Source organism: Lithobates pipiens, unplaced genomic scaffold (genome assembly GCF_037356315.1).
Source record: "Lithobates pipiens isolate NorthernLeopardFrog02 unplaced genomic scaffold, aLitPip1_a1.2 Scaffold_8, whole genome shotgun sequence".
Lineage (NCBI taxonomy): Eukaryota > Metazoa > Chordata > Amphibia > Anura > Ranidae > Lithobates > Lithobates pipiens.
The window spans coordinates 590592619-590620361 of record NW_027507903.1 but is presented as its reverse complement, the minus strand read 5'-3'; the positions used below and the strand labels follow the sequence as shown (position 1 = coordinate 590620361).

Genomic DNA, 27743 nt, shown 5'->3' with positions numbered 1-27743 from the left:
CGTTGGAGTCCCATAGACTTTAATAGGGTTCTAAAGTATGCTATATAGTTAGCTCCGTCGAATCTTCTTTATACATTCGACAGACACCATAAGCCTTCCAAGACAGATTCGACCGTAATTCATGTGGATTTTCGGACGAATGCAATTTTTGAATGAAAAACGAAATAAATAAAAACTAATTTCGGGAGTAACTAAATAAATTAAGCTTTCGGACGAAAACGGAATTCCGAAACGAAATATTTTACTCTGCACATGTCTAGTAATAACACAGATTTTGACAAACAGGCTAAAGTGATTATAAAGAGTTTTAAGACAAAAGGTTATAATAGCCAGCACAAGGCCCTGGAACACATAATAAGGAAATATTGGCCCATTCTGCAATCAGATAGTGAGCTGAAAACCGTGTTACCAAACAAACGTTCATTCATTTATAGAAAAGCACCAACTCTGAGAAACAAACTGGTGAAGAACGCCATAGACCCTCAAAAACACATCAAAATATTTGAAAGCCTGAAAGGTTTTTTCAAATGTGGAAAGTGTCTTCCATGCAAGACCAGTAAGAAAACCAACAAAAAGATATTAAATTTCATATCCACTACAAACGGAAACGAATGCAAAATCAATGAACTGATCACTTGTAACAGCACATATGTTACTTACGTCATTGAATGTTCGTACCACAAACAATATGTGGGGAGAACCACACGACAGAATATGAAACAAAAAAGTGTAGCGCTAAACAGGTGAGTAAAAACACACGAGATACAATTTATGAGCAAACCTGAACCACCTGTGTTAAACCATAGAGGAGTTACACACTTGTGAAATCAGTGTAAACAACACTATGTGTGCTCTAATATCCTCAAAGGAATGTACATACAACTTATATATGAACAAAATATAATACAATAACGTGATATGAATCGAAAAAAATAAAAGTTGAGTAGTGTTCGATATATCAGTCTGTGCAAGAATCTTCGTATATTATTAAAGCAAAGTCAGCCAATTTTCTCTTGAAAACCTTGAATTGGGATGGCATAAAAATCAACGACAGAAATCTGCTTGCCTGTGGTGATATCTGAAGACACCGCACTTAATAGAAATAAGGTGGACACCCTTACCAGAAATGTTGGACCCACCTGCCTTTCGACAGTGGGTCTACCAGGCGTATTGTCCCAAAGGGACTGTGCTCCAATTCCTCATGGAATGGGTCCCAGCATCTGATCCTCCCATAGACGTCCTCAGTCACAAGTGGAAGTAGGTGATCCAAGCTGTTGCCAACCAATGTTTTCCACAATCGAGGGCGGTGGTATTTCCAGGGCCAGGTGTATCCAGGCTCTAATTTCAGATGGAAACTCAAGCGGAATAAAAAAAAACTAAAAAAGAAAAAGAGAAGGGGGCTCCGAATAGTGTAGGTCAAAATAAACCAGATTGGTTTTATTAAAATACGTGTTTTGACAGGTATAAAAAGTGATCACAAAAGACAAAAATCGAATAAAAAAGCAATGTAGGGTGCAAGTAATGTTGCCCGATGCGTTTCGACACAAGCGGTCATCAACAGGGGCATACTATGTCCCCCCACATTGCTACTCATATAAATGCAATGCTCTAAACCTGGTCTGACCCATAAAAGTGGGCAGAACAGGAAATTGACATAAATGAGATGCTAATATATTCCACATATGTACGGAACAATCCATTGGTAAATTTACTTCAATTAAGATTTTAAATCTGTATCAACATTGAAATTGCAATCTAATATTATCAGCATTCTCATTATGACATGAACAGAGATCAACATAGCACTAAAGATTGACCAAGCAAAAATTATAATCATTTTGACTTATCTCCTCCATTCACTGTGTCCCCAACTGACAGAAGTTTGAAAACATACTTCCGGGGTCACAGCATTTAGTCTAACAATAAGCCAGGAAAAAATAGAATTACTATATAAGCCAATAATCTAAATAAAACACCCAGATAGGAATAAGTATATAACCTGATATTTCACTGAAATGTATACTATAATAATGAGTATGTACATATTTATCTGTGGATGTTGGGTATACTGAAACTGATTGCTCTCAATTTTGAGGCCAGTACAACTGGCATCCATTTCTTGGACTTGGAGATTAACGTAGTCAATAGTAACTTTGAACTTAAGACGTTTTTCAAGCCCACCGATAGAAATGGATATATCCCAGTGGATAGCTGCCACCATCAACAATGGCTAAAATCGGTCCCACGCGGCCAATTTTTACGGTTGCGCCGCAATTGTACCAACATTAGGGACTTTTTCCAACAGTGTGAAATCCTTAAATCCAGATTTCTGGAAAAAGAATATAAATCCATAGATCTGGATGCGGATATTTTATCCGCATCAAGGGTAACCAGGGCCTCCCTGCTGGAGACAAAATCCAAAGCTATACAAAACGATAAACATAGGTGGTCATTTCTTACAACCTTCTCTACTCAGCACAGAGAGATTAAAAGAATTTTTAATCGACGCTGGAAAATGCTCCGCAGTGACAGGATTTTGGGGAATTCTATCCCCGAAAAAGCGGGGGTTATATTTAGGGGTGCACGGTCTGTTCAGGGAGCTATTGCTCCCAACACAATAGATCCTCCTAAGCCTATCTCCTTTTTTCCTGAAAGTAAGGGCTTCTTCCCCTGCGGGAAGTGCAATGTATGTTCACATAATGCGTAGGAAGGAGAGGAAAAATTGAAACCTTCACGTCCACCGTTACTCACAAGACTTATTCCATTAAACGATTTACTACGTGCGTAACAAGGTTTATTGTTTATTTGATTACGTGCCCCTGCAAAAAACAATATGTGGGTCGCACAATTAGAAATTTTTCCATCAGGGTCAATGAGCATATAGCCAAAATTAAAAAGGGTTGTGATAAACATACTGTCCCTAGACATTTCCTAGAACATCATGGGAGAAATCCAACAGGTACCCAATTCCAAATTATAGACCACTTTGTTCCGAATTGGAGGGGGGATTCGTGCGTGCAGGGCGTATCGCGCCTTGAGACTTTTTGGATCCATGAACTCAGGTGTTATGCGCCCCACGGCATGAATACTGACTGGGATGTCAATTGTTTTATTAATCAGGCTTGATTCACCAGTTCCTTTGCGGGATACAATATTAAATGCTAGGAGTCTGCAGAAATGCTGGATTCATTAGTACCCCACTGTTGTATTGTGTGAGTGGTGACGTATTCTGTGGGTATTTCTATTACCCACGGATGCTTCTCCATTCATTATAATCTCATTCTGGGTAAGTGCAGATTATTGTAATATCTTACTATGATGATTCCCTATTCTATATATGGGAGACTCTGTCCTCTGTTTTTTTTTTTTTGTTGTTGTTGTTGTTATATTCCTCTGTCTTCACTCTATATACCATTTTTTGGAAGTTGCTTCCAGTAACTTTTACTCATGATGGTGCTTTGTGGTCACAAAGCACCAACATGAGAAAAATTCATATAGAAGGGACACCATTATGCAGACCAGTTCACGGTTACGCCCCTTCACTTGCTCTTATTTTGTCTAAGTGTCTCTACCCTTGCAGTGGATAGGGCACTGTGACTGGCTGTTGGCTATTCTGAGTTTGGTACACCATGCCGTCCGACGTCACGTGATGCATTTGCATAATGGAGACGCCACTGTGCAGACCAGTCATGGTTACGCCCCTTTTTGAGTTCCTGCTTTATCTAGGTGCCTCTATCCTAGCACTAGATGGGACACTATGACTGGCCGTATGTTGTGCTCGGCCTGGCGTGCCCCGCCGTCCCGCGTCACGTGATGTTCATGTGACGTCAGGGGGTGTGTCATGCTCCGATGGAGCGGAATGCCGGCAATCCAGCCTCCTCCTCCGTAGTTTGGACAGTGTTTGGAGTCGTTTCCCCGCACTTGGCCACGGAAGTGAATATGGAGAATAACCTACGTTGTGGCCGGCGCAGCTCTTTCAAACATGCGCTGGTCAATGTAGGCAATTAGCCACCTGAGCCCCACAATGTGTGATGCTGGCGTCATGTTACTATGACAACAGCTGACACGCACGTCCCCTCCCCCTTGCTGATCACGTGGCCTTCAGATGCTGAATGGCTATGTGATCTATATGGGAGGTTTCAGTATACCCAACATCCACAGATAAATAAGTCCATACTCATTATTATAGTATGCATTTCAGTGAAATATCAGGTTATATACTTATTCCTATCTGGGTGTTTTATTTAGATTATTGGCTTATATAGTAATTCAAATTTTTTCTGGCTTATTGTTAGACTAAATGCTGTGACCCCGGAAGTATGTTGTCTAACTTCTGTCAGTTGGGGACACAGTGAATGGAGGAGATAAGTCAAAATGATTATAATTTTTGTTTGGTCAATCTTTAGTGCTATGTTGATCTATGTTCATTTCATAATGGGAATGCTGATAATATTAGATTGTAATTTCACTGTTGATACAGATTTAAAATCTTAATTGAAGTAAATTTACCAATGGATTGTTCCGTACATATATTAGTACCTCATTTATGTCAATTTCCTGTTCTGCCCACTTTTATGGGTGGACCAGGTTTAGAGCATTGCATTTTTATGAGTAGCAATGTGGGGGGACATAGTATACCCCTGTTGATGACCTCTTGTGTCGAAACGCGTCAGACAGCATTACTTGCACCCTACATTGCTTTTTTATTCTATTTTTGTCTTTTGTGATCACTTTTTATACCTGTCAAAACACGTATAATTTTAATAAAACCAATCTGCTTTATTTTGACCTACACTATCCGGAGCCCCCTTCTCTTTTTCTTTTTTCGTTTTTTTTATTCCGCTTGAGTTTCCATCCGAAATTAGAGCCTGGATACACCTGGCCCTGGAAATACCACCGCCCTCGATTGTGGAAAACATCGGTTGGAAACAGCTTGGATCACCTACCTCCACTTGTGACTGAGGACGTCTATGGGAGGACCGGATGCTGGGACCTATTCCTTGAGGAATTGGAGCACAGTCCCTTTGGGACGATATGCCTGGTAGACCCACTGTCGAAAGGAAGGTGGGTCCAACATTTCTGGTAAGGGTGCCCACCTTATTTCTATTAAGTGCGGTATCTTCAGATATCACCACAGACAAGCAGATTTCTGTCGTTGATTTTTCTGCCATCCCAATTCAAGGTTTTCAAGAGAAAATTGGCTGACTTTGCTTTAATAATATACAAGGATTCTTGCACAGACTGATATATCGAACACTACTCAACTTTTATTTTATTTTTATTCATATCACGTTATTGTATTATATTTTGTTCATATATAAGTTGTATGCACATTCTTTTGAGTATATTAGAGCACACATAGTGTTGTTTACACTGATTTCACAACAAGTGTGTAACTCCTCTATGGTTTAACACAGGTGGTTCACATTTGCTGATAAATTGTATCTCGTGTGTTTTTACTCACCTGTTTAGCGCTACACTTTTTTGTTTCACATTCTTTGTAACTTTTTTTGTTTGAGTGTTAGCTGCTAGTTGTATTATAGTAGCGCAGTGTTTTCCTTTTTGCTTATAGAACCACACGATAACTACACGTCAGAATCAGAGAACACATTACTAATATAAAAAATGGGTTCACAAACATAGCGTCTCCAGACACTTTAGGGACTTTCATGGTCGGAAACCAAAATGTATGACTTTTTATGCAATAGACAAAATCAAAGGACATTGGAGGGGGAAGACAAAAGAGTCAAAGTGTCACAAAACTAAACAAAATGGATTTTTTATTTAGACACACTTCAGCCAGCAGGCCTAAACATTGACTTAGATCTGAATTGTTTTTTGACAAATTTTTAAATTTAAAATTTTAATTGTAATTTTTAGATTTTTAAATAAAAACATCTCCCCTCTTATTTCCCACTAGATTCCCTATTCTCCCTCCTCTTCTTTTCTCTCCTTTCACTGGGTGTTGCCAGATTTGGAAATAACAGCAGTTTCTAAATATCTTCTAGGTGAAATATAACGTTTTTCAGTAGGGTCGAATGTAATATATACCTAAAAATACCCCCCTATTTTCTCTATTTGGGTTTATTAACTCAACCTTTTTAACAAAATATTTGAATCTAATATTAGTATACGAACACCTTTCTCCATCTGGGTCTAATGTAAAACATGCCTAAATAACATTTTAGATTTAATTGCATATTCTTATTTTTAACTTTAGCATTTATCTTTTTCAATTCTGATTGGCCACTTGAACATCATTAATTATAGGCTGCCTTGTTACACAGATTTTTTTGTGCAAGTAAGATGTTGCGAAAAAAGTTATTTCTAAAAAAAATATATGAATTTAAAATACACTATTTCCTCTCCTTTTTATTAAATAAACAATTACTATTGATCATCATAACAACTTCTCTAATGGCTTTATCCATAGAGCCTTCCATGTAAAGAAAGATATGTTCATATATGATATTCTGGTTGATAGTACTAATAAAAGTTCTCCGTTCAACCTCATATTCCCCTTTCGACTCTCACTATTGTGGGTCATCTAATTAATTGATTTCAAATAGTAATTTATTAACTAGTCCGGGGGTTTTCCTTATTCATATTTTAATTCGTATTTAAAATTTTAATTTCTATTGCAACATCTTTCATATTTACTCTATTTATCCACCATTTTTATTTTATTTATTTTTTCTTTACTTTTATTTATTTTTTTTACCATATTTTCATGTATAATTCATGTATAAATTAATTGGAATGGATTCTAATTGACTATGTAGATGTTATGTACACTGAATAATTTTGGTAGGAAACAATTGATTCTGGGATAGCATAACAGATAAACAGGAATGGAAGTATTGCTGTTGTAATGTAAAATCATGTAAAATAAGCATAGGACACAGTGCCCTATTCCCTGCAAGGAATAGCGAAGAGCATCTTGGACAGCACTTTTTTGCACTCCGCCATACATCGGTATAATTTGGAGGCATCCTAATTACAAAGAAATGGATGCAGGGGTAGGAACTCCACTTACCCCTAACCAAAATGGCGGATTCCAACTTGCGCAGGCACGGTATGGACACTGCACCCTATCATAGACGAGAGGTGTATCAATATGGCTGCTCCCAGTTAAAGTCACGTGTGTTGTGACGTAACGCGTAGGATACAGAGGCAAAGAGAAACCGGAAGAGACGGTCAGACACGAGCTCGGCGCTCGTTTTTACATTGCGCTTGTTTTTTATACTAAATACCAACACAGCGGCAGAGTGTACCGAAGGACCACCCCAGAACCCCCCCCCTCCAGGTCTTTACTGCATACCCTTAAGGGACGCACAACAACACTCCTGTGAGAAAAAGATAAGAGTGTATTCTCACACAAAAGTCACAGTATCACCTGGAGAGTTTTAGATTTACACTCAGTGTCTTTGGATACACTGCCACATTTGCACTATCTATAATTGTGGACTATTTCAAATCCCCACGTCCCATTTTGGGATATATATATATATTTTTTTTTGCACATTGTATATGTTACAGAGTTTTGCAAGTTACCCACTTGTCTGCACTTGTTTGTAGTTTTGCACAGTTTTTATGGCACTAGCTATTTTTTTTTATATACACTGCATTTATCTATTTATTATTATTGTCTATGATATATAATTGACACATATTTTTTATATTTTTTATTTTTCATATTTTTATTTTTTATATATTTTTTATATATGCTTCTATATACTCTGTAGAAACTTTCTATCTGAGACAGCATCTGATCCAGATTCCTGGACACCTTACATATTCTATATTGTACAATATCTGATAGCGATATCTGCTTTTAGGAGCGCAGCACCACCTACTTTATCTATTTTTTAAAATGTATTTCTTTTAATTTTGTGAAAGCAGGCATATCCAGGAAACATAAATAGAGATCTCTCTCATATTTCAGATAGAAAATATTAAAGGAGTACAATTCATTATCGTGACTCACGCATCCCCCCCCCCTTGCCCCTACCTGCCGCTACGCCCCTCTCTCTCTTTCCCTCCTGTCTTCCCTTTCTCCATCGATACACATGCATAGTAGAGAACAGCCTCGACACTAGCTATTGCTTTCCCCCCACCTTCTTCCCTTATACCATTATACTGATCTCAACACTGAGATCTAGCTGATCTGGATTATACAGAATATGTTTTAGACCGGGTAAAGACATAGGGAACACGGGTTTTGGATATTTGTATTGATCAGATGAATGTTTAACTATGTGATATAGACAGTTGGACGGCTCTTGTCATGCTTGACGTGAGGCTACACTACAACTGGATGAACTGAACAACTAGAACACTATTGATAGTCCAAATGGCCTCCAACTTGTCTCTTTACAAACCCAATTTGGAAAAGTATCTATACCTCACCTGGACATTGGTAGACCTGTACACATCGCTATTACTTACTTATTAATTACTTCGGACACCAGGTCAATACAGACTGCATAGTCCCATCTGTCCTCTGTTATCTATTATTTTTACATGTTATGTAATTCCTACTGAAGGTACTCAGAACTCTGTAACGCAGATTACGACATTGGTTTATGTTAAAAGTTTGACATGTATAACAACGTGTATGTTAACCTACTTTCCTTAATAAAAAAATTTTGGAAAAAAAAAAAAGAAAATATATTTTTGGGATTTTTTGGATATATTAAGGTTTAGCGCCACTTCTACCTATTGCTTCTTTTACACACTTCATTCCATCTAAATTGGTTGGAAATATATGGTAGAGGCAGCTTGTACCTTTGTAACATTTACTATTCACTATCCATAGCGCAATCCTACCTTCTCTTTCATTACTAGGGGTACTTTGTCACAGTAAGTGGGCTTAGCACTATATAACCATATAGTGTGACCAAACCCCCGTATTTTTTGAATATGTTCAAATGTTCCCTGCAGGAAATGTCATTCTTGAATATGTGCGCTGTAATATGTATCACATGGTGGACGATTACTTCGGGGCGAAAACAGAGATGGAGAGCTTACCAGCTGACGATCCACTGGCTTATTGGGTCATGAGAATAGACCACTGGCCAGAACTTGCCCAGTATGCTATTGAATTGTTGGGCTACCCTGCATTCAGTGTGCTTTCAGAACGGGCATTCAGTGCTGCAGGAGGTTTTGTTACTGATCATGGAACGTGTCTGTCCACAGACTCTGTGGACCGTTTGACTAAAATGAATCAGTCCTGAATTACTAGCTATGAAGCCCCTGATGCCGATGTAACTGATTAAATCTTTTTGGGATGTGGAATCTCTGCAGGACTTCGAGGCTGCCTAGCTTTGAGGGTGTTCAATCATTTCACCTGGAAGAATGTTTTTGGTATAGGTTTCATGGGCACAATTAACACCCAAAGACCAATTTTTCTACACCTGTCTGACAGGTGCAAATCATTGCAGTTTTTTACAGCAAGGCAAATTTTTGCTTTCATCAAGATTATCTCTATAGGGTTACGGTGGGAAGGTGCCACTGACACCCAAAGACCAATTTTAATGCACCCGTTACTTCTATCCAAAGTCAAAGTGACACCAGAATGTATCCAAAAAATCTCTAATCTTGTTCCCAGTGCACTACATTGTGATCTCATTAAACACACTGGCTCCCCAGCTTGCAATAAAGCTAGCTTGTAGGAAAAATTTCATTTTTTTGGGCTTTATAAATTAATTTATTGCTGCAGCAGATTATAGACATGTTAAAGATCTGCCACTTTACAGTTGGACTAAGGGGACCTCCTTGCCACTATATTGGAAGGAATTTTTCATTTTTAGGTTTTCACTTTAACCACTTGCTGGGCACTTAAACACCCTTCCTGCCCAGACCAATTTTCAGCTTTCAGTCCTCTCACACTTTGAATGACAATTACTCAGTCATGCGACACTGTACCCAAATGAATTTTATGGACCTTTTTGCCACTATATTGGAAGGATTTTTTTCATTTTTAGGTTTTCACTTTAAAAATCAAAAAATCAGTGCTCATTTCAAAATGACATTTTTCACATCAACTTTTTTTTATTGATACATGTCCCCCAGGGCAGGACCAGACCCCTGTAACCATTGTATGCCTAATTACTTGCATTTAAGCCTTCAAAATGGGCACTTTTGATATTTGTGGTTCGGGTCCCCTTGACTTTAATGGGGTTCGTTATTCGGGTCTGAATAGGGGTCTGTTCGGCCTATCCCTACTCGGTAACCCATTGCCTTTTTTACAGTAGTTTGTCTATTGGTTCTACAAATAGCCAGATTTTATTACCAGGATTCACCCTCCATTGACTGGGATTTTCCACTAAGCTTGGGTGCACTGAATTGAACCAAAACAGATCCCCCTATACCTTATGGTCAGCTAACTGCTACTAATTAAATTTTTGTGCAGGCAGTTCCTCTTTGAATTATTATTATTTTTTATGTTATGTAGACCAAGCTGACAGTTTGATACTAAAGTTAAATATACATTTAGTATTACATATGGCTGCCTTAGTAGACATTTATCTGTAGAGACAGAACAGTATGGTTAAACAGCTCATGGGGTCATGTGACTGAATCTTAATGAAGATCACAAAACATTGCTTTAAAATCTCCAGTCTCTTTTGTCATTGATAATATATGTAGAGTGTCACCTGTTGTTTATTCTAATGATGAGAGACAACTGCCATTCATTTTCAATGAAGGTACACTCCTATAGTCTTCCCTCCACATATTAGAATGTTAATGAACTTGTCCTGGCTGTGACTGCGATGAAGACCTGAACAAAGAGAAGCTGAAACTATCTATGTAGATTGTGAAGATGCCTTTTTGTTAAGTAGATCACACATTTTAACCAATGGGAAGCGAGCACATTTTTGTGAATGGTGATGAAATAAATAAAAGGTGAAACTGGACTCGGTCACTTACAAGAACTGCTGGTGAAGGGAACTACTAAGGAAGATACCAAAGGATCCTATACTACTTTATACCAGGTGGGTAAATTTTTTATGATTGTACACTTGTACGGTTTAGATGATTGTATGCGTTTATCTATGAACAATGAACTGTGTGGGCATCTAAAAAGCCACGCATAAGCCTTGCAATACTCACTAGAGATAAAGGCAGTGGGGGAATGGGATTCCCCAATTTCAAAAATTATTATAAGGCCACTCATCTTACCAGAATGATTGACTGGACCTGCCATGCGGATAATAAAGATTGGGTGAAACTTGAAAACGATGTAGGTCCTATTCCAGTGACATATTCCCCTTGGATTCCGTGGGACTTGTGCCCTAAACAGCTTAAGCAACATCCCCTTATAGGGACCACTTTAAGACTATTACAAACAGTGGCTCAAACAACGGGTTTGACTACTTCACCTGGCCCATTAACACCGCTAGTAGATAATCCTGACTTTATACCAGGCATGCATAAACCTATCCGGCACTTTATATGTGGGAATCTGCCCTTATTAGCCACTCATTGTCTTGAGGGTAATAAGATTAAATCAATGTTGGACTTACAACACACTTTGGGTTTAACCGTTTTGGGGCAATGGACGTATAGACAAATACATGATTATATTTTGAGCCCACGGAGGATCAAACACTTTATACGACCATTAACGCCATTCGAGGCGGTTTGCCTTCGTGCCAAGGCTTCTACGAAAAATATCTCTCTCACGTATGCGTGGTTACAATCCGCAGCACGTCTGGAACCTAATAAACATAAGCTTTTCTGGGAAGCAGCATTAAATGCATCATTTACAAACGACCAATGGCTACAGGCATGTGTATTTGCTCATAAATTTGCAATTAGCACTAGATTACAGGAAACTTCTTTTAAACTTTTGACGAATTGGTATAACACGCCAGTTAAATTGCATAAGTGGTTCCCCGCTGTTCCAGACCTATGTTGGCGTTGTAATCAAGCTAAGGGCACTTTACAACATATATGGTGGGAGTGTGACCTAATCAGACCATTTTGGGGCCAAGTGATTAGTATTATACAACAAATAACTGATACACAGATCCCCCTTGACGCTAAATGTTGTCTACTACATATTACTGACCTTTCTATGAGTAAATATAAAAAATCGCTGATTAGATTTCTTCTAACTGCCGCCAAGACAGTGATACCGAGATATTGGAGGAACACTACGACTCCCTCAATTATGGAATGGCTGGGGGAGATAGGATATTTGCATAAAATGGAAGAAATTAGGGCTATAGCCCATGAAAGCACGGGCAAGTATATAGTTATATGGCGACCTTGGGTAGTGTTTAGCTATTCCTCTGTATACGCCTTTCTGATACAAACATGAGGTGGAGGGGGCGTTGTGTGTTCGGGCTAGCAATGCCCGCTTGATTATTTAGGGACAATTGTATTATCATTTTTTTTTTTTTTTCTCTCCTTTTTCTAAGGCGCTAGCCTTGAGATAGGCTGTCACCTCTTTTTTTATATTTATTAGTCACATTTGGCCTTTGTATGATAGGCAATAGGGTGTATTTAGAGTGGTATAAAGTTATAATGCAGATACGCCGGGACAGGCTTTTACAATCCATTGATATATATGTTTAGATCCTATTGACGCTTTGGGAATGGTAGGGTACCTATCCTTTTACTAATAGGTCTTTCCATTTTTTTTGGAGGGGCTTATTAGTCTAATAGGGATCTTCTGTCAATCTGTTTATATGCAAACAAGAGGACTAAAAGTATGAGTTTGAGTCTGTAACGCTATTGCTACCCTATGGTACACACAGGCAATTGTATTTGCGCTTGTTATGTATTGCTATATTTGTATTGTAACTGGCTAATTCTTTAATAAAATCTAATTGTTAAAAAAAAAACAATGAACTGTGATCCATGGTGTCAGCAGGTGGACTACATTGCAGCACTTTTTTCTGCTGGGTTTCAATACAAAAAATCCAAGCAACAGATGAAATAAGAATTTATACAGTATATACTTCACAGTCTATGACTTGCTAATTGAACAAAAATTCATACAACTTATTGGTTGATAATTGTCAAGTCTTTTAGTATATCAGCCTGACTGTGTCAGTGTTATCATTTTTGTATACTGTACTCTTCACTCATATAACATTGTATCACATTGGTTGTAACATTCATATCTTAGAAAGTTCTACATCATCGTTTATTCATGATCTTGCCCCTCACCTTTATACTTTCTCACTTTACAAGCAGACTCTGTGTCTCTTAGGTCTCACTTGGAAGATAAATATACTGTATAGAGCATATTCTAAAATAGGTAAACCAAATATCTAGCAGTCCCCATAAAAAAAAAAAAAACTTATAATTACTGAAGCAAGGTGGGGATATATTTACTGGGACAAGGTGGTGATGGAGTGAGAGACTGAGAGTAAAAAAAAAACATTGTGTTGAGCTATAGTTTCATATATATATATATATATATATATATATATATATATATATATATATATATATATATATATATATATGAAACTATCTCTCTAGCTTAGGATCTAAGATTTGTGATTTTGTTCATATTAATATTAATTAATTAAATTTAACATTAAATATTACAGCTGTCTTAAGGCACAGTTAACAGTGATTACTTTTTGATATATACAGCGGGTAAATAAAATAAGTAATGAACACGTCACCGTTTTTCTAGGTAAATCTGTTTCTAAAGGTGCAATTAACATGACATTTTCACCACATGTCGGTAACAATCCATGCAATCCATCCATACAAAAAAAAAAAGAAGTTCAAAAATTAAGTTATATGTAATAACCTGAAATGACACAGTGACAATGTATTGAACAAGCTAATTGAAATGTATTTAATAATTCATACAAAATACTTTCAAGATGTCTCCTGTATGGAGAAACTAGTCTTATGCATTGCTCAGGTGTGATTTTGGCCCATTCTTCCACACAGACAGTCTTCAAATCTTGAAGGTTTCATGGACATCTTCTATGAACTCTGATCTTTAGTTCTTTCCATAGATTTTATATTGGATTCAAGTCAGGTGATTGGCTGGGCCATTCTAGCAGCTTTATTTTATTTCTTTGAAACCAATTGAGAGTTTCCTTGGCTTTGTGTTTGGGGTCATTGTCTTACTGAAATGTCCACCCTCATTTCATCTTCATCATCCTGGTAGATGGCAGCAGATTTTTATCAAGAATGCATTGATACATTTTTTCCATTCATCCTTCCTTCATTGATACGAAGTTTGCCAGTACCATATGCTGCAAAACAGCCCCACACCATGATGTTGCCACCTCCAAACTTCACTGTTGGTATGGGAGTGTTTTTGGGGTGCTGTGCAGTGCCATTTGGCCTCCAAACATGGTGTGTATTATGGCATCCAAAGAGTTCCATTTTGGTCTCATCTGACCAGACTATACTCTCCCCGAATTTTACAGGCTTTTTCTAAATTTTGTGCAGCAAACTTTAAATGAGCTTCAACATGATATTTCTTCGGCAATGGCAGTACACACTGGAACATTCATAAGTTAGAAATCCTTCTGTAACCAAAGTCATCAATATGTTTTGCAACACTAAGGTTGCAAAGGTCTTGAGAGAGCTTGAAATGTTTCTTCTGTGACACCTTGGTAATGAGACACCTTTTATTGGTCATCAGTTGAGACTGAACCAGTTGATATTAATTTGCACTGACAAGGGGCAGGATTGCTTTCTAATTACCGATAGAGTTCAGCTGGTGTCTTAGCTTTCCATGCCTTTTGGCACCTCTGTTTCTTTGTGTGTTCGATACTTTTTCCCTGTGTCATTCCATTTTATTACACATAACTTAATTTTGGCAGCAAATTTCAATTTAGTTTTAGTCTAAGTCTTTTGACTAAAATACCATTTTGGTTTTAGTCCCATTTTAGTCATCTGCAATTGTTTTAGTTTTAGTCATATTTAGTCAACTAAAATGCCCTAAATTTTTTTCTACATATTACCCCATGCACCAATATATATTAGCATACGATTATATATACATTTATTTTTTTTACTGGATGTGTTTTACAGCAGAAAGTAAAAAATATTTTTTTTTTGTCTTTATTTGTTTATAGTGCAAAAAATGAAAACTGCAGAGGTTATCAAATACCACCAAAAGAAAGCTCAATTTTTGGGGAAAAGGGACATACATTTTATTTTGGTACAGCGTTGCATGACTGTGCAATTGTCAGTGAAAATATGTCAGTGTTATGTCACAAAAAAGGCCTGGTCATGAAGGGGGTAAAACTTCTGGATAGCAAGTGGGTAAAGTCCATTCATTCCAAAGTTAAATGTTAAAAGAAAACAAAATCTTGAACTACTTTTGAATAACAATTGAATGTTCTGACAATTTTTCTAAGATTTTTTTGTATGAATTTTCATTTCGAAATACTACTAGTTCATGTCCAGCTTGACTTTGAAATAATTAAATAACAAAAATATATACTATATTGTCAAAAGCATTTGGGCGCCGGCTTTTACATGCACGTGAAATTTAATGGCATCCCAGTCTTGATCCGTAAAATTCAATATTGAGTGGGCCCACCCTTTGCAGCTATACCAGCTAAAACTCTTCTGGGAAGGCTGTCCACAAAGGTTCGGAGTGTGTCTATGGGAATGTTTGACTATTCTTCCAGAAGCGCATTTGTGCACTGGTGCGCAGTCATGTTGGAACAGGAAGGGGACATCCCCAAACGGTTCCCACAAAGTTAGGAGCATCAAGTTGTCCAAAATGTTTTGGTTTGCTGACGCATTAAGAGTTACCATCACTGGAATGAAGGGGCCAAACCCAAACCCTGAAAAACAACCCCACACCATAATCCCCCCTTCACCAAATAATTTGTACCAGTGCACAAACCAAGGTCCATAAAGACATAGATGAGCGAGTTTGGGGTGAAGGAACTTGACTGTTCTGCACAGAATCCTGACCTTAACCCGATATAACACCTTTGGGATGTATTAGATCAGAGACTGAGAACCAGGCCTTCTCTTCCAACATCAGTGCCTGACCTCACAAATGTGCTTCTGGAAGAATGGTCAAACATTCCCATAGACACACTCCTAAACCTTGTGGACAGCCTTCCCAGAATATTTGAAGCTGTTATAACTGCAAAGGGAGGGCCAACTCAATATTGAACCCTATGGACTAAGACTGGAATGCCATTAAAGTTCATGTGCGTGTAAAGGCAGGCGTCCCAATCATTTTGCCAATATAGTGTTTATAAATTTGTACTCTGATTGGAAAACAATCAATTCTGGTTTAGAATTCCATAATGTTATTATCAAATTGATATTAATCTGTAATCAATATTTTTTCCATAACAATTTATTTTCATATTCCTATAGATCTTAATCAGCGTAATATAATCCATGGAGAAATCCTTCGGCAAAGCTCAGTAAACATCAGTGCATTAACACAGGAGAGAAGAATTTTTCAATACTCAGAATTTAACAAGTGCTTTTCAGAGAAGACATTTTTTTTGCCACCAGAAGAAGATTCAGAAAGGGAAAACATGTTTAAATGTTTGAAATGTGATAAGAATTTCCCAAGAAAGGCAAGTTTTGTTATACACATGAGGAGTCACACAGGAGAGAAGCCCTTTGGATGCTCAGAATGTGATAAGTGTTTCTCATCAAAGGGAGTTCTTGCTAAACACCAGAGAATTCACACAGGAGAGAAACCATATAGATGTCCAGAATGTACTGAGAGCTTCTCACAAATGGCATCTCTTTCTTACCACCAGAGGAAGATCCACCAAGGAGAAAATACATTTAAGTGCACAGAATGTGACATGTGTTTGTATATGAAGTCACATCTTATTGTTCATCAAATGAAACACACAGGAGTGAAGCCATTCAGATGTTCAGAATGTGATAAATGTTTTGCTGGAAAAACTACACTTAAGCAACACCAAAGGGTTCACACTGGAGAAAGGCCATTTATGTGCTCAGAATGTGACCAATGCTTTAAACAAAGTACTCATCTTTTGAAACACAAGAAGATTCACACAGGAGAGAAGCCATTTAGATGTTCAGAATGTGACAAATGCTTTGTGGAAAAATCTTATCTTATTCAACACCAAAGAGTTCACACAGGAGAGAAGCCATATCAATGTTCAGAATGTGACAAATGTTTTGTGCAAAAAATTAATCTTACTCATCACCAAAAAGTTCACACAGGAGAGAAGCCGTATGGATGTCCAGAATGTGGCAAATGCTTTGGGCAAAAATCTAATCTTAATCGACACCAAAAAGTTCACACAGAAGAGAAGCTGTATAGATGTTCAGAATGTGATAAGTGCTTTGTAGGAATGAGGAATCTTGCTATGCACCAGAGGGTTCACACAGAAAAAAAAACATTTACATGTTTGGAATGTGACAAGTGTTTTAATCAAAAGACAGCTTTTATTCAACACCAGAGGATTCACACAGGTGAAAAACCATATAGATGTTTGGAATGTGACAAGTGTTTTACACAGAAGACAAATATTAATCGACACCAGAGGGTTCACACCGGAGAAAAACCATATAGATGTTTGGAATGTGACAAGTGTTTTACACAGAAGACAAATCTTACTCAACACCAGAGGATTCACAAAGGAAAAGAAGCCGATTCAATTAGTTAAATATGAATGTTATAAATATTTCAGATGTTGCATATATCTGCTTAAAGCTCATCTCCAGCTTTCATTGAATTAAAATTAATTTAGAGCAAGCTGGTCCAAACTAACTATTAATTTCACTAAGATATGCATCGGCACTGCTTAACCACTCACAGGCAGCTTTGTATTTTCTGAATGAATGCAAAGCTTCCTCTGACTGGCTGAGACAGGGAATTTGATGTCATCCGCCCACCTCTCTAGTTCAGTCATTCAGAGGAAGCTTTGTATTCCTTCAGAAAATGCAAAGCTTTCTGTGAATGGCTGAGAAGCTTTTGTTCTTGGTGTGGGACAGGAAGATCCCATCTCATTGCCAAAGCACTTTATACTGTAGGTAGATGAGGCTACAAACAGCTTATACAGCGCTAAGAGCGGCTGCATGTCTTAGTGATGTAAATAGTTTGTTACACCCGGTTGGTCCAAACAAACTATTTAAACATCACTAAAAGTAGGAGATAAACTTTAAATACAACAAGGAGCACAAAAGAGAGAATTGCTTGATTTTCAAAATATGTATTAGCTTTTGTGCTCTAATTAAATAAAGATTATTCATAAGCTTTATATTAGTGTACATTTCATACTTGCATGGAGAACATTTGTTTTCTATTTAAATATCTTTTGTATTTCATTTTTCATTTCAATAAAATTCATGAATACAAAAACATGAGGTTACAAAAGTGTGATAATATAAAAATACATCGATGTGTACTTTTCTACATTGCCTATAACCTGTGAATGAGGCATTTCTAAATGATTTTTTTTTCAATCTCTGTTTATGTTTTTCTCCATCACAAACACATCATAAAACAAACATGGAAAAAGAAATTCCAAAATACATACAACAATACCATATTACATTCTATACACAAAAACAAAAACCCCTCCCTAATATATATCTAAATTCTCTCTCCATCACCTCCAGCCTGTCTCGTCCAAAAGCCCCCCACACCAATCCTACCTTTTTGAGTTATCATACATTAACTATTCTATAACTAGTAAATAATCTGTTAACCCCTATACTTCCGTCTGATCAAACAATAAATGGTGTCAAACCTGATAACGTCAGCCATGGTTCCCATATTTCACTAAATTTATTTGTTAAATCCCTATTCTTATATACCTGCCATTCTTTTAGCAATGCCTCATTTACCTGTATCTGACATTCTGCATATGTTGGGCTTATAGAGGATATCCATTTTATTGCTATCAATTTTTGTGCAATAAATAACATCCTATTAATGAGTATCCTAATTACTGGGGTATATAATTATTTTTCTAATTGTCCTAGCAGGCATATTCTTGGGTTTGATATGCCTGATTATTGGTTTCTACCACATCCTTCCAATATCTGAACATTTTAGGGTTGTTCCAAAGCATATGCATTAAATCAGCAGATACTCTTGAACATCTTGTGCATTCCGACGTATTCCGCCTCCCCCATTGGTATAATTTAGCTGGTGTCCTTTAAGCTCAATATATTATATATAATTGGGTTAGGCATTGCTGCGGAGATACCGATACAGACTGTACAAGTTCCAATATATACTGCCATGTTTCATCTGTCATTTTTCCAAGGTCTTTTTCCCATCCTTTTCTAGCTAAACAACTATTTGTTTCTTGTGACTGCTCAATCATGCAACCATAATACTAGAGATTGAACCCCTCTTAACCTGTATCTTTGCTAAGACCTCCATAAGTGGCAAATTTTGTTTCTTAACTTTTTTGTCTTTAACCACTTAAGCCCCGGACCAATTGTCAGCCTAAGGACCAGAGGTCTTTTTACAATTTCGGACTGCACTGCTTTAACTGGTAATTGCGCGGTCATGCAATGTTGTACCCAAACGAAATTTGCATCCTTTTCTTCCCACAAATAGTGCTTCCTTTTGATGGTATTTGATTGCCTCTGTGATTTTTATTTTTTGCGATATAAACGGAAAAAGACCAAAAATTTTGAAAAAAAATATATTTTCTACTTTTTGTTATAAGAAAAATCTAATAAACTCAATTTTAGTCATACATTAAGGCCAAAATGTATTCAGCCACATGTCTTTAGTTAAAAAAATGTCAATAAGCGTATATTTATTGGTTTGCGCAAAAGTTATAGCGTCTACAAACTAGAGTACATTTTCTGGAATTTACACAGCTTTTAATTTATGACTGCCGATCTCATTTCTTGAGGTGCTAAAATGGCAGGGCAGTACAAATCCCCCCCAAATGACCCCATTTTGGAAAGTAGACACCCCAAGGAAATTGCTGATGGGTATGTTGAGCCCATTGAATATTTATTTTTTTTGTCCTAAGGGATTGAATAATGACAAAAAAAATAAAAATAAATTTAGCTTTTAATTTATGACTGCCTATCTAATGTCTTGAGGTGCTAAAATGGCAGGGCAGTACAACCCCCCCCCCCCAAATTAGCCCATTTTGGAAAGTAGACACCCCAAGGAAATTGCTGAGAGACATGTTGAGCCCATTGAATATTTTTTTTTTGTCCCAAGTGATTGAATAATGACAAAAAAAAATGTTCACAAAAAGTAAAAGTTTTTACTAAATGATATATTGCTCACACATACCATGGTTATATGTGGAATTGCAGCCCAAAATACATTTTGCAGCTTCTCCTGAGTATGGGGATACTACATGTGTGGGACTTTTTGGGAGCCTAGCCGCGTATGGCACCCCGAAATCCAATCACCGCCTTTCTAAGGGTGTAAATGTTTGATTTCACTCCTCACTACCTATCACAGTTTCAAAGGCCATAAAATGCCAAAATAACACAAGCCCCCACCCCAAATGACCCCATTTTGGAAAGTAGACACCCCAAGCTATTTGCTGAGAGGCATGTTGAGTCTATGGAATATTTTATATTTTGCCACAAGTTGCGGGAATATTACAAACTTATTTTTTTGCACAAAGTTGTCACTAAATGATATACTGCTCACACATGCTATGGGCATATGTGAAATTACACCCCAAAATACATTCTGCTGCTTCTCCTGAGTGTGGGGAAATCACATGTGTGGGACTTTTTGGGAGCCTAGCCGCATACGGGCCCCCAAAAACCAAGCACCGCCTTCAGGATTTCTAAGGGCATGAATTTTTGATTTCACTCCTCACTACCTATCACTACCTATCACAGTTTTGAAGGCCATAAAATGCCAAGATGGCACAAACCCCCCAAATGACCCCATTTTGGAAAGTAGACACCCAAAGCTATTTGCTGAGAGGCAAGTTGAGCCCATTGAATATGTTTTTTGGCCCAAGTGATTGAATAATAACAACAAAAAATAAAAAACTTTTTTTTACAAAAAGTTGTCACTAAATGATATTCTACTCACACATGCCATGGTTACATGTGGAATTGCACCCCAAAATACATTTTGCTGCTTTTCCTGAGTACGGGGAGTACTCAGGAAAAATACAGAGTGCTTCCTGAGACAGGAAGACACAAGAAGAAATCATATGGAACAACAGGAGATCCGGTGGGAAGAGAACATATGTATAGACCACAAAGATGGGAAAAAGAAAACTGATCAGAGGAAAGAGAGGAGGCATCAAGAAAAAGAAAAAAGAGAATATTAGGTGAAGGAATTTACAACCTAAGCCAAGCTATTTTTAAAGAAGAACTAATGATATTAGATTTAGGTCTAAAATACACCCCAGACAAAGACCTAGATAAATTTGAGGCCTATATTGACCTACAGAAGTTTGCGAGAAAATTGAACATTAAAAATTTTTTTGCTACAAAAGAACATGCCAAAAAAGAAAAAGAATGTTTGTCTTACAAACATTACAACTTGAAGAATAACTCTATTTTCAATCCCAAATTGCAATATAATGAAAGTATAATGGTTTTTTTAAAAATGGTGGAAAAAAGATGTAAGAGGACTGGAAATCAAAAGTTCAAAAAGGAAGGGTGTATGGAAAACAATTAAACAAATAGAGAAGAAAAAAGATATCGTAATCAGACCGATGGATAAAGGGGGAGGCCTGGTCATATTAAACAAACAGGATTACGTGGCTTAAATGGAGAAATTGCTGAGTGCACAAGACACATACAAGAAATTGAAGGGAAATCCCAAAGATGAATATGAGAAAATATTGAAAAAGTACATAAAGAAAGAAGAAACTAAGGGAATTCTCAACAAAAAGGAAGCAAGATATTTGACCCCTAAAGCAGCCAAAACCCCAGTGATATACTATGTCCCTAAGATACATAAGGCTCAATCTCATCCACCGGGAAGACCAATAATCAGTGGAATAGACTGACTTTTCTCTAGACTGGGGGCCTATATTGCTGGTTACTTGCAGCCCATGGTCATTGAAGAAAAGTCATACCTAAAAGACAGCAGACAATTAATCGCAGAACTGAAAGATTTTGAAATTGGGGAGGAAGACATATTGGTAACAAAAGATGTCAACTCACTATACACAATATTAAACAAGAGGATGGACTAAGTCGTATAGAATGGGCCTTGCAAAAACAATCAGATCTAAAAAAAGACCAAATTTATTATATCATAGAAGGTCTATGACTGGCAATGAGCCATAATTATTTTTGGTACCAAGGCACATACTATACCCAAACAAAAGGGGTAGCTATGGGGGCTAAATATGCCCCCAGCGTAGCAAACCTGTTTCTAAATCGATGGGAGGAAGAGCAAGTATATAGTGTACCCAGAAAAATCACCTTTACAGGGAATTGGAATAAACAAAGTATCGACTATTTAGACCTACAGATATTTAAACATGATGGATCTTTAGGCACATGCACTTTTTTTAAATCCACAGATCACAATGGGTATATCCCAACTACCAGTTGCCATCACCCTCAATGGATAAAGAATATACCCAAGGGTCAGCTCATGCGGCTGTATAGAAACTGCAGCAATAACACAGATTTTGACAAAGGGGCTGAAGTGATTATAAAGAGTTTTAAGACAAAAGGGTATAATAGACAGCACAAGGCCCTGGAACACATAATAAGGAAATATTGGCCCATTCTGCAATCAGATAGTGAGCTGAAAATCGTGTTACCAAACAAACGTTCATTCATTTATAGAAAAGCACCAACTCTGAGAAACAAACTGGTGAAGAACGCCATAGACCCTCAAAAACACATCAAAATGTTTGAAAGCCTGAAAGGTTTTTTCAAATGTGGAAAGTGTCTTCCATGCAAGACCAGTAAGAAAACCAACAGAAAGATATTCAATTTCATATCCACCACAAACGGAAACGAATACAAAAACAATGAACTGATCACTTGTAACAGTACTTATGTTACTTACGTCATTGAATGTCCGTACCACAAACAATATGTGGGGAGAACCACACGACAACTACACGTCAGGATCAGAGAACACATTACTGATATAAAAAATGGATTCAACAAACATAGCGTCTCCAGACACTTTAGGGACTTTCATGGTCGGGACCCAAAATGTATGACTTTTTATGCAATAGACAAAATCAAAGGACATTGGAGGGGGGAAGACAAAAGAGTCAAAGTGTCACAAAACGAAACAAAATGGATTTTTAATTTAGACACACTTCAGCCAGCAGGCCTAAACATTGACTTAGATCTGAATTGTTTTTTGACAAATTTTTTAATTTTAATTGAAATTTTTATATTTTAAAATAAAAAAATATCTCCTCTTATTTCCCACTAGATTCCCTATTCTCTCTCCTCTTCTTTTCTCTCCTTTTTCTGGGTGTTGCCAGATTTGGAAATAACAGCAGTTTCTAAATATCTTCTAGGTGAAATATAACGTTTTTCAATAGGGTCGAATGTAATATATACCTAAAAATACCCCCCTATTTTCTCATTTTCTCTATTTGGGTTTATTAGCTCAACCTTTTTAACAAAATATTTGAATCTAATAGTAGTATACGAACACCTTTCTCCATCTGGGTCGAATGTAAAACATACCTAAATAACATTTTATATTTAATTGCATATTCTTATTTTTAACTTTAGCATTTATCTTTTTCAATTCTGATTGGCCACTTGAACATCATTAATTATAGGCTGCCTTGTTACACTGTTTTTTTTTGTGCAAGTAAGATGTTGCGAAAAAAAATTATTTCTAAAAAAAATATATATTAATTTAAAATACACTATTTCCTCTCCTTTTTAATAAATAAACAATTACTATTGATCATCATAACAACTTCTCTAATGGCTTTATCCATAGAGTCTTCCATGTAAAGAAGCATATGTTCATATATGATATTCTGGTTGATAGTACTAATAAAAGTTCTCCGTTCAACCTCATATTCCCCTTTCTACTGCCACTATTGCGGGTCATCTAATTAATTGATTTTAAACAGTAATTTATTACCTAGTCCGGGGGGTTTTCCTTATTCATATTTTAATTCGTATTTTCAATTTTAATTTCTATTCCAACATCTTTCATATTTACTCTATTTATCCACCATTTTTATTTTTATTTTATTTATTTTTTCTTTACTTTTATTTATTTTTTTACCATATTTACATGTATAATTCATGTATGAATTAATTGGAATGGATTCTAATTGGCTATGTAGATGTTATGTACACTGAATAATTTTGGTAGGAAACAAATGATTCTGTGATAGCATAACAGATAAACAGGAATGGAAGTATTGCTGTTGTAATGTAAAATCATGTAAAATAAGCATAGGACGCAGTGCCCTATTCCCTGCAAGGAATAGCGAATAGCATTTTGGACAGCACTTTTTTGCACCCGCCATCCACCGGTATAATTTGGAGGCATCTTAATTACAAAGAAATGGATGCAGGGGTAGGAACTCCACTTTCCCCTCACCAAAATGGTGGATTCCAACTTGCGCTGCACCCTATTATAGACGAGAGGTGTATCAATATGGCCACTCCGAATGACGTCTTGATGATGAAATGCATAGGGCGTGGCCATAGGACGCACTCTCTACTCATTGAAGCTGTAGCGATTGGCGGCAGGCACAATTATATTGCGTTTTAAAAGGATTGGCGAGTAGTTTTTTAATTTAATAAATTGGCATTTTAAAATATACTACACTATAGATATTCAGGGTATCTGGTGAGTGCAAAACCATTACTTTGCACGAAAAAACACACCGGAACTTTTTCAGCCATTAAGAAGCAGTCACATTATTGGTTAAATTGAGCATGAGTCACTTTTATCACGTCTTTGGACTATTGATTTAATTGTTTATATGCATATTTAGTATTGTTGTTTGTCAAATAGTTGTTTTTTGTTTTGCTTTTTTAACGTAGTTTGGTCAACTTTTGAAGACCCATCACTGCACAGAGGGTCCAACACTGAATTTTATTTACTAATTTGTTTATTTGTTTTATTCCCTTTCATCTTTATTTTTCACAATTATCACTCTACAAAGGCGCACCACAATATTTAATTATTGTATATTTTTAACACAGCAAACCCTGAGGTTGGCCTTAGTTTGGAGTAAAACATAACAGGGGGTCCAACACCATATTTGCAAAAAATGTTATAAAAAAAATTATAATTCATTTTTAAAAATGTATTTCTTTTAATTTTGTGAAAGCAGGCATATCCAGGAAACATAAATAGAGGTCTCTCTCATATTTCAGATAGAAAATATTAAAGGAGTACAATTCGTTATCGTGAAGCACGCATCCCCCCCCTTGCCCCCACCTGCCGCTACGCCCCTCTCTCTCTTTCCCTCCTGTCTTCCCTTTCTCCATCGATACACATGCGTAGTAGAGAACAGCCTCGACACTAGATATTGCTTTCCCCCCACCTTCTTCCCTTATACCATTATACTGATCTCAACACTGAGATCTAGCTGACCTGGATTATACAGAATATGTTTTAGACCGGGTAAAGACATAGGGAACACAGGTTTTGGATATTTGTATTGATCAGATGAATGTTTAACTATGTTATATAGACAGTTGGATGGCTCTTGTCATGCTTGACGTGAGGCTACACTACAACTGGATGAACTGAACAACTAGAACACTATTGATAGTCCAAATGGCCTCCAACTTGTCTCTTTACAAACCCAATTTGGAAAAAGTATCTATACCTCACCTGGACATTGGTAGACCTGTACACATCGCTATTACTTCGGACACCAGGTCAATACAGACTGCATAGTCCCATCTGTCCTCTGTTATCTATTATTTTTACATGTTATGTAATTCCTACTGAAGGTACTCAGAACTCTGTAACGCAGATTATGACATTGGTTTATGTTAAAAGTTTGACATGTATAACAACGTGTATGTTAACCTACTTTCCTTAACCACTTGCAGACCGGACCATTTTGCTGGTCAAAGATCAGACCACTTTTTGCGATTCAGCACTGCGTCGCTTTAACTGACAATTGCGCGGTCGTGCGACGTGGCTCCCAAACAAAATTGACGTCCTTTTTTCACAAATAGAGCTTTCTTTTGGTGGTATTTGATCACCCCTGCGGTTTTTATTTTTTGCGCTATAAACAAAAATAGAGCGACAATTTTTTAAAAAACGCATTATTTTTTACTTTTTGTTATAATAAATATCCCCCCAAAAATATATAAAAAAGCATTTTTTTCCCTCAGTTTAGGCCGATACGTATTCTTCTACATATTTTTGGTAAAAAAAATCGCAATAAGCGATAATTGATTGGTTATAGAGTTTACAAAATAGGGATAGTTTTATAGCATTTTTATTAATAATTTTTTATTATTTTTTTTACTAGTAATGGCGGCGATCAGCGATTTTTATTGTGACTGCGACATTGTGGGGGACCCATCGGACATTTTTGACACATTTTTGGGACCATTGTCATTTATACAGTAATCACTGCTATATAAATGCAGTGATTCCTGTGTAAATGACACTGGCAGTGAAGGGGTTAACCAGTGGGTGGCAGTGTAGGGGTTAAGTGTTCCTAGGGGTGTGTTACTAACAGTGGGGGGGTTGGGCTTTCATTTAGTGAACGCTGATCTCTGCTCCAATCACATGGAGCAGAGATCAGCCTCACTAGTTGCTAGGCAGAATGGAAAAATGCTTTTTACACAGCATTTCCTCCATTCGGCCTCTCCGTGAGATGATCGCGGGGATGCCCACGACGATCGAGTCCGCGGGTCCCGCGACCAGACTCACGGGGGTCCCGACCAGCGTGGGAGTGCACCGCCGGCGGCGCGCTCCCGATGGCAGGGTGGCAATGAATATTGGACGTACCTGTACGCCAATATGCCTGCCCGTGCCATTCTGTCGACGTACATCATCGTGCACTGGTCGGGAAGTGGTTAATAAAAAAAATTTGAAAAAAAGAAAATATATTTTTGTGATTTTTTGGATTTATTAAGGTTTAGCGCCACTTCTACCTATTGCTTCTTTTACACACTACATTCCATCTAAATTGGTTGGAAATATATGGTAGAGGCAGCTTGCACCTTTGTAACATTTACTATTCACTATCCATAGCGCAATCCTATCTTCTCTTTCATTACTAGGGGTACTTTGTCACAGTAAGTGGGCTTAGCACTATATAACCATATAGTGTGACCAAACCCCCGTATTTTTTGAATATGTTCAGGTGTTTTTAACTAGCCCTGCAGGAAATGTCATTCTTGAATATGTGCGCTGTAATATGTATCACATGGTGGACGATTACTTCGGGGCGAAAACAGAGATGGAGAGCTTACCAGCTGACGATCCACTGGCTTATTGGGTCATGAGAAAAGACCACTGGCCAGAACTTGCCCAGTATGGAATTGAATTGTTGGGCTACCCTGCATTCAGTGTGCTTTCAGAACGGGCATTCAGTGCTGCAGGAGGTTTTGTTACTGATCATGGAACGTGTCTGTCCACAGACTCTGTGGATCGTTTGACTAAAATGAATCAGTCCTGGATTACTAGCTATGAAGCCCCTGATGCCGATGTAACTGATTAAGTCTTTTTGGGATGTGGAATCTCTGCAGGACTTCGAGGCTGCCTAGCTTTGGGGGTGTTAAATCATTTCATCTGGAAGAATGTTTTTGGTATAGGTTTCATGGGCACAATTAACACCCAAAATCAAATTTTTCAGCACCTGTTTGACAGGTGCATATCATTGCAATTTTTTACAGCACAGCAA

The 27743-nt window shown here is 37.3% G+C and overlaps 1 protein-coding gene across 1 annotated transcript in view; it reads left to right on the top strand.

Moving 5' to 3' along the window:
* The window catches only part of LOC143962290 (uncharacterized), a 315099-nt gene that overhangs the window by 100146 nt on the left and 187210 nt on the right, over positions 1–27743 (top strand). Inside the window, 1 exon segment of the mRNA XM_077471593.1 lies at positions 16574–17613. Coding sequence (XP_077327719.1) covers positions 16574–17613 — 1040 coding nt within the window.